Genomic DNA, 15,106 nt, shown 5'->3' with positions numbered 1-15,106 from the left:
GTGCGTTCCCTCAGACATGATGTACCAGATAGATTATATGACCTGGTTATATTACTGTAGTCATGTCATATACCTCGCATTGCAACCTGGACACACTGTCAGTGATGAATCATTGGGTTTTTCGGGTCTTAACATCAGACACCCTCACCCAGATGACCCAACAGGGGATGAGCAGGCCCCGACTTGTTACACTTATTTACATATCAGAGAAGAATCAAAGAAAATACTCTTCACACTGTGTATGCAGGTCTATCAGAGAGTCAACTTAAATCTATCTAAAACAATTTATCTATTTAATTGTACAAAACTATTTAAGATTCAGTATCTGTTAACAAGAATATAAGTGTGTGTACAGTAGGTTGTATATATTCGCTCTCACTGCTGCAGCACCTCCTCTCTTCCTGCCTGCCACACACTGTGTGCACAGCACAAGACAGAAAGGAAAGGAGAGACTCGGTACTACTCTTGTGCCTACTGTGTGCCAACCTCAAAAAGTACAGAGGAAGGTTGCATCTGAGGTTGCTAAGAAAGCAGCTACTTAGCAGAAATCAGGGTGCAGAGCAGATCTTCTTCTAGGTGTTGTTTCTTTAGTGTGTATTTGGGCCTAAAATATTATCTGTAGGACAGATGTAAAGCTCAGAGTATCATCCATATTTACCACAGGCTGATATATTTATGGAAAAAGTGGGAAAAAAAGTTGCACTCTGTTACCATTGTTAACCATCTTGGCTATTATCCGAGACTAATCTACCAGTCATTGGCCTATTCCTGTCACCGGCTGATCATTGGTGCACCTCTTAAAACATGTGCTTCTTACACACCTTCATTAGAGGAACACATCGCTGCCAGATGACACCAACGTGGCACGTCTTCAAGAGGAGCTGATAGGGGTGAAGCTGAGAGAGGCGGAGGCTCTGACCGGCCTGAAAGAGTTGAGACAGCAGGTCAGAGACCTGGAGGAGCACTGGCAGGTGAGCACACACATGTCAACGTCATGTCTATACATTATCTCTTTCAGACATTTTTTTCAAAGTGCAAAATGTCTATGAAATAGAAATGTTGTAATGTCATGTGATTCATTTGATAGCGTCACTTGGCACGCACTGCTGGTCGCTGGAAGGACAGCCCCAGGAAAAACACAGTGAGCGAGCTGCAGGACGAGCTGATGAGCGTGAGGCTGCGTGAGGCCGAGGCACAGGCAGAGCTGCGAGAGACACGGCAGAGGATGCTGGAGCTGGAGACACAGGTCAGATGTAACATCATATCTGTCCTTATAATTAAACATAAGAAATAAAAGATGTACAGCAGCATGGACACCTCAGTCAGTAAGATGGATCTACAGTTCGTTTAATTAATAGTAAATGAATTCTCTGCCTGCATTGTCACCTTGTTTCCTTCAGAGGGCAGCAGTCATCTGTTTCCAAAGGACTGTCTGTTCTCATCATCCAGTTTTGGGACTCAGTTTATTTGGGATTGAATTGATTATTTGTCAAAATATTAAATATTAATAATATAGATTTTTTTTTTTTACATTTTTATATAATAATAATAATAATAATAATAATATAGATTTTTATTTTATTTTATTTATTATTATTATTATTATTATTTTTTATAATCTGTGCCCACACAGAATCAGATTCACAGTAACCAGCTGCGACGGGCGGAACAGGAGAGTCGCTGTCTTCAGGAGTGCGTGCAAACATTGACGCTGCAAAATAAAGACCTGCATGTGCAACTGCAAGAGATCAAGCGGAGACAAGCTGAGATTGAATGCAAGGTACGACTCTGCTGACGATCTGCAACACTCAGCACTTTGTGCCCAGGGACAAACCGCCCGCGACAGCTCTGTTGTGACATAATCTGAATAAATTAAAACATTTACAGTTTGTGTTAACGTGTAATATTGGACAACAAATAGATTTTTTTAGTTTTTGCATAGAAAAATAAATTCAAGTTGTGTTTTTCTCTTGAGCTTTATTTAGCTATAAGATGTATAATCAGTTTTGTCTAGTAGTATTTTATTCTGACAAGTCTGCAAATGCCACTAGATTTCTTTCTTCTTTCTTTTCTGTATTTATTTTCAGGGCATACATTAATCAGTAAGTCGGTGTCTAAGAGTCAATGCCCATTTCCAGTATACAGTATACATACATGCATACCTATACACATGGAGAGATTAAGCAAAAAGACTTAATTAAATAATAATCATAATAATAAAAATAATGATAATAATAAGAGAAATTAAAGTGAAAATGTAAGTAAAATTGAATGCATGAATAAATAATAACAGTAATAACAGAAATTAAAAACAAATTTTTTTTAAATAAAATGAGTTAAATATAAATAAATAGTAGTAGTAATAATAATAATAATAATAATAATATAGAAATAAAATAGGAATAAAACATTTGAAAATAGTGAAAATGTAAAGTGTAAGTAAACAAATAAATAGTAATAATATAGAAATAAAAAATAGTGAAAATGTAAGTCTATTTAATGAAATACATAAATAAAATAATTTAAAAAATAAATAAAATAATTACAAATAACTTGCATTAAAAAATTTAACAATTAAGGATAACAGAAGAAATTGATGCTGCTAGATATCAGTTTAACTGTTATCTGTAACACAGCAACACTCCCCGTCTCTTAGGAATTCCCCACCACAAGATTCACACATACACAAATAGAAAATACTCAGATGTTGTACAGAACATGTTTTTATACTGGCCATTCAGCGCCGGGCGTCCTCGATGTGTTGATAAACTGTCTTTTGTGTCTTTTGTTTTTCTGCAGAGTAAAGAAGAGGTGATGGCAGTGAGGCTGCGGGAGGCCGACAACATTGCTGCTATGGCTGAACTCCAGCAGCAGATCTCAGAGCTTGAGATTCAGGTAAAGTCCCAACACACTGCTGTAACATCACACTCCTCGGCATCTAGCTTTGGATTTCCTACACAAACCACATTTAACATATTCAAATCTCCCTCGCACAGAGAGAGGAATGTCCCATCCAGGAATGTGTGTGATGACAAAGCTGAGTTATGTTCTCATTTTCATTGATGGAGGCCGTTTTGTTGGTCAGCTCCCAGTTATTGTCTTGGTGATGGGCTCCTAACATACTGTTATATAAGTTAGAGCCACAGTGGTTGTTTCACCAGACAGATTTCTGTATTTGTGGCTCAGTCCGAACTCTTCTCACTGGTTCTGAATCTGATAGCAGTTGATGTGTTGTTTGCTGATGTTGCTGTGGAAATATCAGTGTTAATCAAATCTGATCGAACTCCACCTACACAGTCCAGATGACGCAGATTAGTTGAGTTATTTCTGACTGTTGCTCACTCAGTCATGAACGGGTTAAAATTTCAGGTACTTTCAGGCAGTTAGATATGTATGGTGAACAGCAAATCATGAGATTGTCGGATACAGAGGGTTGAGGACAGATTTGTTTAGTTTAATTGTATTTAAGAGCTGGAAATCGTTTATTTTCTTTGGTGGGAATTCAAGGTGTAAACACAGCTTACTTCACACACTGTTGTGACATTTGAAGTTGAGCAGACTCACACACACATGAACGTACTCATGACATGAACCAGTGAATCCACCAGTATTTATCCCCCAACAAATGTAACGCTACACACAAGAGTGACTAAAACAAATACAGGCCTGTTCCCACACTGCGAGCACTCAGCAGTTCTGATTGATAACAGATAAAACGATCTAGAAAAACAATCAGCGATAGCTTGAAGCTTGTTTGTGGGCTCAACACTCAGAACAACACACTCTTCAAATGAGTAAAGCAGCGCAGCAACAGGAAGATAATGTTATTGTGGTTACCCAAACTGAATCTTTGCTAATGGAAGTCCACTATTTGAAGTTTTGTCATTTTAAAGATATTTTTATTGATTTTATGATGTATATAATTTTTTAAATATTTATTTTTTAACATGTTCAAAAAATCTAAACATATGTATACAGATACGTTGAAACTGGGCACAAAAACCACTTGGTTATGGTTTGAAAAAGATTGTGGCTTTGGGGGCATAACCCCGAAGTAAAAAACAACCACTTTTCACAGCACTGACGCCGACAGGTCACACAGCGACAGGTCCCTAAAAAACAACCACATTGGGGGCTGAAAAGCCGCAGTAAACAGCAATGACTCGCTTTGAAAATAACCGTTTTTGTTGTTTGTTTGTCTTCAACAGTGGTCTGCAGCTTGGCAGGCGTAGGTGTTATGACATCCACCATTTCTTCCACCTCACATACTGCGTCACTTTAGAAAGGTTGATATGATACATATGAAACATGCAAATGTAACAAAATTGATGGTTTGCAGAAATGACAGGGCTGCTAAATGGAGAGGTTGAAGTTAAGTGTTACTTGGTAAATATCAGCTGCTCAAACCAAAAGCTTTGTTACAGTTACGACTTTCAGTGAAGTGGGCTTTGAAAAGTACCACTGTAATTTTATTCCTGACTTGAACGTGTTTTATAGAGTCTAACCTGGAGACTTTGACTATTTTTAAGTATCCGACAACAACAACAACAAAAAAAAACAACCCTCCCCCTCTTCCCTTTCAGAGGCGCACACACAATCACACTGTGTGGTCTGAGGTTTTGTTACTAAGTGATAGAGCAAAAACACGCAACACCAAAATTTACCACTACCGCCCTCATACTTTTCAGAATCTGCATAATGAACTCCCAACAACGTGCAGAAGAACCCTTACACCTCATTAACACTTCATTTTACTTTTATATTATGATGAGATTGAAAGTACTTTGCAGAGGGTGCTTTAGTTTGATTTATTTTTATTTTCCCTCAGGAGCAGGATGTTGAATCTGGTGTCGAAGCTGAAATAATGCCACCACCACTGGCTTCTTGTTGGTCTGTGGTTTGGTTACTTGCTCTTTAAGTTGTGGGTGAAAACTACTTCAATTACAAGAATTAGCTGGAAAAAAGAAATCAGTTTCTTGCTTTACTCATCAGAGACGGTGTGACGCATGTTGGTGGTGATGATTTGCAGCTTGCTTTATGATGTGAGAGGTCACCATTTGATCAGATTAGCTCTATCTGTGTCTAAATCGTGAGTGTAGAAGTCAGAGCAGCAGAAGATACAAATGAAGTCACTCTGAACATTAAGGTTCTTATCTTTTCCTTCAGTAACAACATGTATGATCCTGCAGAGATTTAATGAAGAGATACAAATGGATGATAATAACCACTGAGTAATGATGGAAAACATTGTGACTGAAACTAAGATATCTAGAAAGGTTTCTGTGTAGGACTCTTTCACTATCACAGTCATGGCCTCGGCTCAGCGCCACAGCTCCACTGTCTCTGGGCTGATAGGAAGTGGTTTCTCATTTTGAAGCAAAGACTCTACCAAAGGTGACATGCATGGTTTATTTTGAGGTTTCTATGACATGCTCAGAGATTTATACTAAATGTTTTAGCCTGCAAAGCACTTCTCGTCTCTCACGTTTACTCTGTTTGCTAAGAAATGAGGAAACTATCATTAATCTCACAGGTGCTGAAAAAGCAAACTCTAATAGCACACATCTGTATGACAGTTAAAAATGTGACCATGGCCCTTTTATACAAATCATATCTGTTCTTTACTGAAGGGCAGCTAATTAATAGATTGACAGTAAAAATGAAACTTTAATCATAAATGCTCACATCCCTCACAGACGCCTTTGCGGATTCAGAATAAGCTACTTGCCATTGCGACAGCAGCAGAGATGCACAGGAAGTTTAAAAATACCGTGATTGTGCTGCACAGCTGCAAGGATTAGTTGATTAATCAATCAGTGGTTTAAAAGAAAAATGAAACGGCAACTATTCTGATAATCGAACAAGTGTTTTGGCAATTTTTTGAAAGCACAAAAGCCCAAAAGTTTCTGGTTTCATTCCTGTTAAATCTAAGAATTTGATGCTTTTCTTTGTTATTCAACAGGGGTGTCTAAAGTTTTTTGAATGGAGGCCAGATTAGATAATGTGAAAATACCTGCTTCTCGCATTATTAAAAAGAATTCATACAAATAAAACAAATTCAGCCGTTTCACCACTCCTCAAAACAGTGGCCCTCGCTGTTGACTTAACGCTTTCTTTGCTGTGGCCATGTCTGCTACCTAGCAGGAAATGTCTTGTTAGCTTGTTTACCAACACATTCTGCCTGCGTAGATCCTACTTGGTGAATGTCTACAAACTATCTTACAGTCCTGCCATCAACTTGCACAAAAAGCGCAATTACACCTAAGAAATAATGAAAGGGAAACCAGATGGAGTTTGGGGAAGGAGACAAAGTAAGAACGTAAAGAAACTTAAATGATTTAAGGGGCACTGGATTATCACATGATATCATCATGAGTATTAGAAATGATATCAGCATTTTGTTTTTAAATATCTTAGTTTTCATATCATCCTACATAGCTGACTTTTTCAGAGAGAAAGCCCCTTTCCCTTTCCTCCTTTTCCTCTTCTGTAAGATCTAAACAAATTTCAGCGGACTTTAAGGGTTCCTGAGGAAGACACTTCTGTGAGGCCACCTGACATCTGGTGATTCACACAGCTGAACACAAGGAAGTCTCATTAACGGCCTGCCCGTTATTGCTGTGGGGTTTTGGAACGGCAAAACCTCAAAAACAAGAGACTCTTGGAATAATCTCACCACCATAATCAACCCCACCTTACCACAGGAATCAAAAACCCCATCTTTTTTTTTGGGGTGTTGGCCAGCCAGAGAAGACTCACTCTCAACGCTCTACCTCGACACCCCACCCCTGTTGCGTGCGAGTGTATACGTCTTCCCTTTTTTGTCTCAGTGTTCCTCTGTGCGCCCTTCACTATATAAAACTGGCTGGGTGTGATTGAGGTTTGAAATAGAGTATGTGTTTGTCTCCAATGCCTGCAGATGTCTTCACTGAGGAAGGTAAACATCACATGGGCTGTTTAACTGTTAGAGCCAACAACCAGCCTCATCCCCAGGGCCCCGAAAGGAAATCGAGCACAAATGACACTGTTTTTTGTTTCCCCCCGACATCTGTCACTTTGTGATGCTGCTTTTTTAGAAGTGGGGCTCATAGAATCCGCCAGTTTTTGTCCTACTTGTACAGTAGTTCAAAACAGTTAATCCCTTGGTATTTTAGTGTTTTTACATGTAGGCTGTGTACACTTGCTAAAAATATTTCTCCCCTTCCCTCAGTATTTGCGAAAGCCATGTGTATCTGTTGCTTGTTTTTAACTCGTGTTTCTTGTACTTACAGAAAGAAGAAGGAAAGGTCCAGGGCCAGCTGAACCACACAGACTCAAGCCAGTACATCAGCGACCTCAAAGACCAGATAAAGGAACTCAAACAGGAGGTGAGACTTGAAAACAAGCATCACATCCATTAGTAATCACACTACCTTTGTTTTTTTTTTTGTTTTTTTTTTTCCTGGTAGAGACTCAGATTTTGTTTTTGCTATTTCTTTGATCTGGAGTTTCAGAAGATTTTACAACATTCCCTCAGATATGGTTTTTCTTTGAAGCCAACAGATTAGTACAAGTGTTAACTACACCCAGAGACTTCCTGTGCTGAGTTGACGTTGCACACCTCCTGCAGACATAACCTATAGATGTTTGTACGAGCAGATCACAGAGTAGAGCCAAGATAGGTAACACTGTACATTTAGATCTCAAAAATTTCATTCATTCAGAGAAGTAGTCTCTTCATAAAGAAATATCTCACAGTGGGAAAGGTGGCCTTTTAAAACTAGAGTGTGTATGCAGTAGAAAGATGCAAATACTTTTGAAATTGGTGCTACAGAACCAGAGAAAACAGAGGAAAAGGATGCTTTTGCTCAAGAGGGAGAAAACCTCCAACTACCAGAATGCAAATGCAAATGTGTCAGTTTGAAAAAAATGGATGCCAGCTGGCACAAAACCATCATGTATTACAGGTAAACAGTACGCTAAAACATGTTTCTGAAGCGGGAAATAGACAACGCAGCAACAGAATCTTGGTTTATATTCGCTCAGTGCTGCCTAGTTTTACCATTTGACATCCATTATGCTGGCCACCATTTTCACTGTGCAGGAAACAGTATGGCGCCCACTTCCTGTTCACAAACTCTCGCTATTACAGCCAGGCGAGAAGAAGGCAATACAGTAACATAGTCTTGACACATATTGGTAGCTTTCAGTTAATTTTGTCGCGGAGGTTGGCAAAAAGTTACTTTTTTTTTTTTAAACTTCAAACAGCAATGCCGTCTACTGTTACTGTTGCCTGTATTCTCCACCAACCTCACCTAATTTTATGGCCCTGCTCTCATCCACTAAAATGATATCTGGTTTGCCGTCTACCATCTCGCTGATTCCATGCAAATGCAATATTAACTCTATTGCCCCATTAGCAGTGTCAGTACGGCCAAAGGTGATAACATAGTTAAGCATACTAAAGGGCCTTTGCAGCTTAAAATGAAGCCACTTACTCACCAGGGCGTCCAGAGGTTGGGCGTTCTGTTTCTGCAGCAGTCCCAGTACAGCATTACCAGTGGTGCTGCTAGCCAGCTCCCACCTGACCTGGGTGGTGCACAGTGCAGAGCGGCCAAGGCTAGCTAACCAATGGAGACTGGAAGGTGGGCAGTGGGCAAAAGATTTTCACACGCTAATGTGGCTAAGTCCCGTTGCCTGTCAGCTAGAGAAAATAAGAATTTAAGGCAAGACATTTACATCACTAAACATTAAAGTTTCACCAAATCTAAATGAATAGCGCTTTGAAATGCGGCGCTGAAGCTCACCGAGTGAATAGAGTGCCGGACTTGTATCAGCTGTCAATCACGGCTCACGAGCTACTGTCAAACTTGGCAGCGCTGAAGAAATACGAATCAAGATTCTGTTACTGCATTGCCTATTTCTCACCTCGGATGTTTTCAGAAACATATTTTGATGACTGTATAGCTGTAAGTGCAGATAGAGGTTCTTGCTGATTTCCAGCAGATCAGTTATTGACAGGATGAATAGTATATTTTGACATCTGTGGCCGTAACTGAATCGCAACAGGTGATTGCAACAAGTTGACCAGTGCAGCTGGTTAAATTGATCTGAATGCATTAGTTTCTTCTGACTCCAGTTTATGTCAAGGCAATACATTCACAGAGTCATTTCTCCTCTCACTTGGTTTTGTCTTGTGGTCATCTTAGGTTAAAAGTGGCCTGCTATGAGTCATGCTAAGACAAGTGTCTGCTATGAGCAAACCTGAAAGCAAAGAGTGGCTCCAGTCCACCATCATCATCATCCTCATCCTCCTCCTCCTCCCTCACAGTTTGAGTTAATGCCTGCATTTATATTGCTGGAAATTTTGACTGCAGGCAGTCAGATGACAGTTTCCTTTTTTGCATGTCAAAAACAGGAAGGCAGAACTCCAAATTTAGACAGGTACATGTAAACGTAGGCTTATATTTATTAGTTGTGTATTGTGGTATGAACTGGATTCTTAATGCGTCTCTTCCTACATGTCTGTCTGCTGCATGGCAGGCTGACTCAGGTGAGTTGGTACAGATGTGTCATGTAACCCCCTGTGGTTTAAACCTGACCACCGTGCAGCCCCAAACCTAGCCCCACTTGGGTCTTTTAAATTCACAGCCCAGTCTCCAGAAGAAAAAAAAGTTGGCATTTTACATTAATGCAAACCAAGGATATGTTACATCTGCACGTTTCACAAGTAGATCAACGTTTTTCAAGTGACATAGTTGTGATTGCATATATGAGCTGAACTTCTCATCAGCAAGAGGAGGAAATAGTGATTGACGTGACACCTAGGCAAGACAGCTACCAAGCAGCAGACCACGGTTTGAGGCCAACAAACCACAAAACCATATTTTTAGTGAGTCATCAGCCACCATTGTGGCACCAACACTGAATATTTTAAGCAATACATGTTTTTATAAACTTAAAGGTCCAGTTATAGGATTAAAGGGGCTATATATTGGCAGAAATGAATTGTAATAAGTATGTTTACTGTATAATCAACTAAAAACAACAGCTGTTTGTTAATTCTGTTGCCCAGAATGGACAAACCAAGCACTGGCTCTAGATAGGGACATTGGCATTTTCGCGTCTGCCACCATATTTAGCAGCTCCTCTTCAAAGTGCCGCTTTAGAAAAACACCATTTTTTTTAAAACTGGATCTTAAGTTATCAGAGAAAAGGGTGAGCACACAGGCAGAAGGTTAGCCGCCTGTGTGCCACATGCCAAACAGCATGGTTTTATTCATTGTTTTTACCAATTTATTCACCTTATCTGTTTATTTCGCAGAGGAAGAGACATAGGCTGATAATTCAGCTCTAGTAAAAAACACCTGAGCATTCAATACTCAAGGAATTCTAACCTGGAGAGGTTTCAGCTGGTTGAAATTTGCAATCCTCACTGCTAGATGCCATCAAAACCCCTTAATTTTACATACTGGACCTTTAAATAATTGTTTTTTTGTGCCTAAACAGAACCAGGCACTAACCAAAGTATTGCTGTAAAGGAAAGAAACATGAAGTTTATATCTGCTGCATAATAACGTACAAATGTGACATATCTGGGGTTTTGCAGAACACACAATGCCAACATTTATTTTGGAAGCTTCCATAGAGAACTTTAAAGAACTGATGTGCTGCTTTAAATTAGAGATGATGAAGACAACCTGAAATACATTGGTCAAACCAACCACTTACTCCTCACCCTTTGTCTTAGCATTCTCAAAACCAAAACTCCTTTGTGTGGTTTGTCAAAGTTTGTTGTTTGAGTGCAGCTAGAATCTCTTCACTTCCCTATGTAGCTGATGAAACAAATAAATAAACACCACAGCTGCAGTTTAAAAGTATTTGCAATGCATGATTTCCCCATTTGCTACAAAGGACAGTAAGCCCATTCCTTATTGGAGCAACAGAAAGAGGCTAACTTGAAAAGGTACTTGGCCAAGCCACATAAAGGTGAGATTTGTGCTTCATCAAAACAGAAAAGACTTACAGGATGAAGACTAACTGGTTGGTTTGACAAATGGGTTGGGTTAACTTCCACCTCTGATAAACATCAGTCACTTCTCTGAAGTTTTCAGTAGGTTGCGTTCAGGACTGTCTCCCACACAGTCCCAAATGGAGCTAACCATCACCCATGAAACAATTCTACAATGGCTTTGTCCCAGATCCATGCTACATACTGATTTGAAGGTCTAGATGGAGTTCATTCACACTGGGAAAGTGACTCTCCAAACATACAAAGGAAACGCTAGCGTTACTCATAGCAGACAAAAAAAGAAAAAAAAATATAAAGCACTGAATCTTTGCAAAACCATATCTTGGTAGCCTTCTTGTACCATTTCCTGTTGTGTACTCACTAAAGAAACAGTATACTATGAAAATGAGTACATATTGCTAAGTGCATACTGTTGGTATGTAATATGGAATTGGGGCACAGCTCATATCGTATTACATTGTTCCCTTTTGGTTTTTAGTTGGTTTGCTGCCTGCATGTTAGATTGGTGCCAGTGATCCTGTTGAAATATCACTGAGTGCATCCTGTTGTGGTAATCAGTTTGTACATGTCAAATCTGTCAGCCTGTGTTTTCTCCCTCAGGACATGAATATGTATTTGTTTCAGTTTTGCATGCAGGATTAAATGGATAGTTGGGATTTTTCAAAGTGAGTCATTTATCTATAGCTAGTGACGTCACGTGTATTACCTAGAGTAGAAGGCAGTCAGCACGCCCCTGGTTTGTAGAAACAGACAGGAGTACCGCCACGGAAGCTAAGCAATGTACTGCTGTGGACGTGTTAAAGCCACCTAAAAAACTGCTTTACCTTGCCATCGGACAGCCCTATCTGATGAGGAACTGAAGCCATTTTATCACTCTCTTCAAAGCCACCAGACTCCTTTGACAAAAACAGTAATTTCGCCTCACAGAACACAGAAGTTGCTGATCTACTGCTGCTTCAGTTAGTTTTTGTGATATTGTGTTTGGTATTTTTAAAATGTTAATACATATTCACCAAAGGCACACAATAATACAAACTAACCAGTCCCTCCGGGTTTTCTCAGACTGTTTTTGGGATTGTTTGAGATGCCTGATTTTAGGACAGCTTTTCTAAATAATTGTGATGGATGTTGTAATATTTATAGGCGTTTTTTTATTGACTTTGAGGGGCAAGTGAGAATTGCAAAAATAGTTAAGATGCTGTCTTAGATTCTAAGCGTATTACTATGAGCATTCAGAGTTTCTCACAAAATCAGAATTTATTGTGGGGCAGTGGGGTCAGCAGCAGCTGATCGCTCACTATCAGCGTTGAAAGAAACGCTGAAGGGCTGTCTCCGTGAGGCGCTCTTCTCCTGCTGTCTCTGCCCAGTTGGTAACAACAACCAACACCAACACCAAAATGGCTTGAGCCTATCTTTAAACACGGTAGTAATCGTTAGGTGACATTAGCTGTGTGATGCTAACAGTTAGCCCTGTTACCATATGTGTCCCAGGCAGAGTTCACACTCCTGCAGCAAGTCTCATCATAAACAGAAAGAAAGGAAGGGCGAAGACAGTTAATATCATAACAACATTCTGGAGGGAGTGACAAACCAATCAATCAAGGCAGCGGAAGACCAGCACCTCCTGTGCTCTGTGAGGTAAAATCACAGTTTTTGGCAATGGAGTCTGGTGGCTTTGAAGAGAGCATAGATGGATACAGTGGTTTCAGTTCTTTGTTGGAATAGGCTGTCTGACAGCAAGGTAAAGCAATGAAAATATTTTCAATATAGCATACACGTAAACTGATAAAGATTATTTTAGGTGGCTAAAATTTGTTTTGCTGTAGCCCCCCGTCCTTAGCTTCCCTGCTTGTACAAATCGGGGGTATACTGACAACCTGAAGGTAAAATGCTGATTATGGATAAGTACCTCATACAACCCCACTTCAAAAAATCCAAACAACCCCTTTAAACAGTCTCTGTGTTGCTAATACTCCTTTATTCTCACAGATTTGCTGCTTAAAAGCACAGAGGGGCTTGGCCAATCAGCCCGCTTTTGATGGGATCCACATCGTCAATCACTATGCGGGGGATGATGGGTCTTACCAGTCTTCAGACGAGGATGGAGTCAAGGTCCCGAACCTCCAGGACACCCAGCAGAGGAGCGGTGGCCGTATCAGACTGCGCCCCAACCTCGGGGACACCGACAGTGAGGAGGAGGAGGAGGATGAGGAGGCCCTGCGACTCTCCGTACCTCAGAGCGGCAGTCAAAAGTCCACCACGGTGTGACGAGGACAGAGGCTAGCAGCACTCGCTGAGGAAGAGGAGGTGTTTCCTGCAGCCATTTCAGGGGAGACGTCTGAATCTGTTGTTTCAGAAAGGAAATGCGTCATCATTTCATATCATGAGAATCATACTTACGGATTTAGTTTATTTTGTTTACCTCCCTTTTTGTAGTTTTCTTCCTGAAGGCAGCAAACAGCATGGACAGAGGCAGACCATCAACATGGACATCAGCGGAGAATGGAGCGTATCAAACTCTACTGGGCCGCAGTGGGGAGGGTGAAAACAGTTGACCCCCTCCTGTAGGTACAACACAGAGAAAGAGACTGTGCAATAAAACCTTTTATGCTATATCACACACTTCATCCAATGTGTTTTTATACTTTTAAACCATTTTATAATGAACATCAAACATGTATTGATGCCGTTACTACTAAGTGTCCATCGTGCAGAGGCAGAACTGTACAAGTGCTGTGTGTGTGTGTGTGTGTATATATATCTATTGTCTTGATGAGCTCATCAGCAGCCTGTGTGGTGTCAGCCAGCGCTGGCTTGTTGACCTTTTGGCCTTAGCACATGCTGCATGCCTTTCACCAGGGCTGGTGTACCACAAGGTCAATGTGACATCTGCATACTTGTAGATATGTAAATGTGTATTAAGTCAATTCCTTTTGAACTTGAAAATATGTATCTATTGCATATCTGATGTTTAGAATATATTATAAAATTGAGGAAAAAAGGGACATAAGTTAGTTTAATACGGAAACTCATATGACAGATCCTGTTTCTGAGATGTCTGAGGTGACTTCCTGTAAAGAGAATGAGAATAGCTGCTCATTAGAAGATGTCAACCTGCTGTTTTCAGAGCAGTATGTTAAAATCAGTGCAGTTTTTTAAACTGTTGTACTGACTTCTCTGAAAGCATCCCGGCTTAGCTTTCAAAATGAGCCCCGCAGTAAGTCAAACCAGCACAGAGTTGATTTGCTGATGAGTCAAACGTGAGCAATGTTTATCGGACGTTTTGTGTATCACAAATTTGCACGGAAATGGTCCTGTGGAAACATAACTGGGAGTTAAAGCCGAGACAACATAGTACACTTTACAACACACTCTGTGGAGGAATCGGGAGTTGTCAAGTGTTACCAAAGTAAGCACTATATTCTGTATTGTGCTCATCCACAGGCCAGTTCCACTCCATTTCATGCGCGAGGACCTGGATGTGTAAGACTTTGAATTTCTCTAATATCTGTATTGAACACTAACTCCTGTATTCAGCAGAAGACAAGGTGGAAGTGAACGCATCGATCGCATCCAGGAAACGGAAAAGATTGTGACTTTGAGTCGGTGATAATGTCCCTTTGATGAAACAAATGTTGTTTGATGGGAGAGGAACACGTTATGGCACTTTTGGAGTCTGCAGTGCAGTAAGGACACACATGGCAACACTATGGAGCAGTCAGCACACTCTGGAGACTAAATGAGATTGTTGTGTGTGTGATGAGTTCACAATAAAACGTTTGATAAACTCCTTACTGAAACTGATGTGTCTTTTTCCTTTACTTATTCATAAACCTTTAAATGACCTTGCTCCTCCCTATATCCGATTTTCCTTCTATTACTGTTTCAGACAGATCACTAAGGTTACTTCTTTTAAATGTTCTCCATGAGTCCCATAGAACGACCAGTGAGGTGTTTTTATGCCCCTTAACTGTGGAACTCACTGCCTCTGGATATTAGAATAGAAAAGTCTTTATGTTTTCTAAAAAGGAAATTAAAGATGGATAATTTTAATCTGGCTTTGAATTTAGAGTAATGTTACAGCCTTTGTTTTTT

General features: G+C 40.1%; 1 protein-coding gene across 6 annotated transcripts in view; it reads left to right on the top strand.

Annotated features, from left to right (window-relative positions):
• evi5b (ecotropic viral integration site 5b) overlaps positions 1-14,811 on the top strand; it is a 43,005-nt gene extending 28,194 nt beyond the window's left edge. For all 6 annotated transcript variants that reach the window (XM_049588487.1, XM_049588488.1, XM_049588491.1 and 3 more), the window contains 6 exons: positions 831-971; positions 1,088-1,246; positions 1,634-1,780; positions 2,800-2,895; positions 7,272-7,367; positions 13,001-14,811. In XM_049588487.1, coding sequence (XP_049444444.1) covers positions 831-971; positions 1,088-1,246; positions 1,634-1,780; positions 2,800-2,895; positions 7,272-7,367; positions 13,001-13,279 — 918 coding nt within the window. In that variant the 3' untranslated portion in view covers positions 13,280-14,811. The remainder of the gene's footprint in view (positions 1-830; positions 972-1,087; positions 1,247-1,633; positions 1,781-2,799; positions 2,896-7,271; positions 7,368-13,000) is intronic.
• The last annotated feature ends 295 nt before the right edge of the window (positions 14,812-15,106 follow it).

This window comes from Epinephelus fuscoguttatus, linkage group LG10 (assembly GCF_011397635.1).
Source record: "Epinephelus fuscoguttatus linkage group LG10, E.fuscoguttatus.final_Chr_v1".
Lineage (NCBI taxonomy): Eukaryota > Metazoa > Chordata > Actinopteri > Perciformes > Serranidae > Epinephelus > Epinephelus fuscoguttatus.
The sequence above is the reverse complement of the archived record's forward strand: the minus strand, read 5'-3'. Positions and strand labels throughout refer to the sequence as shown.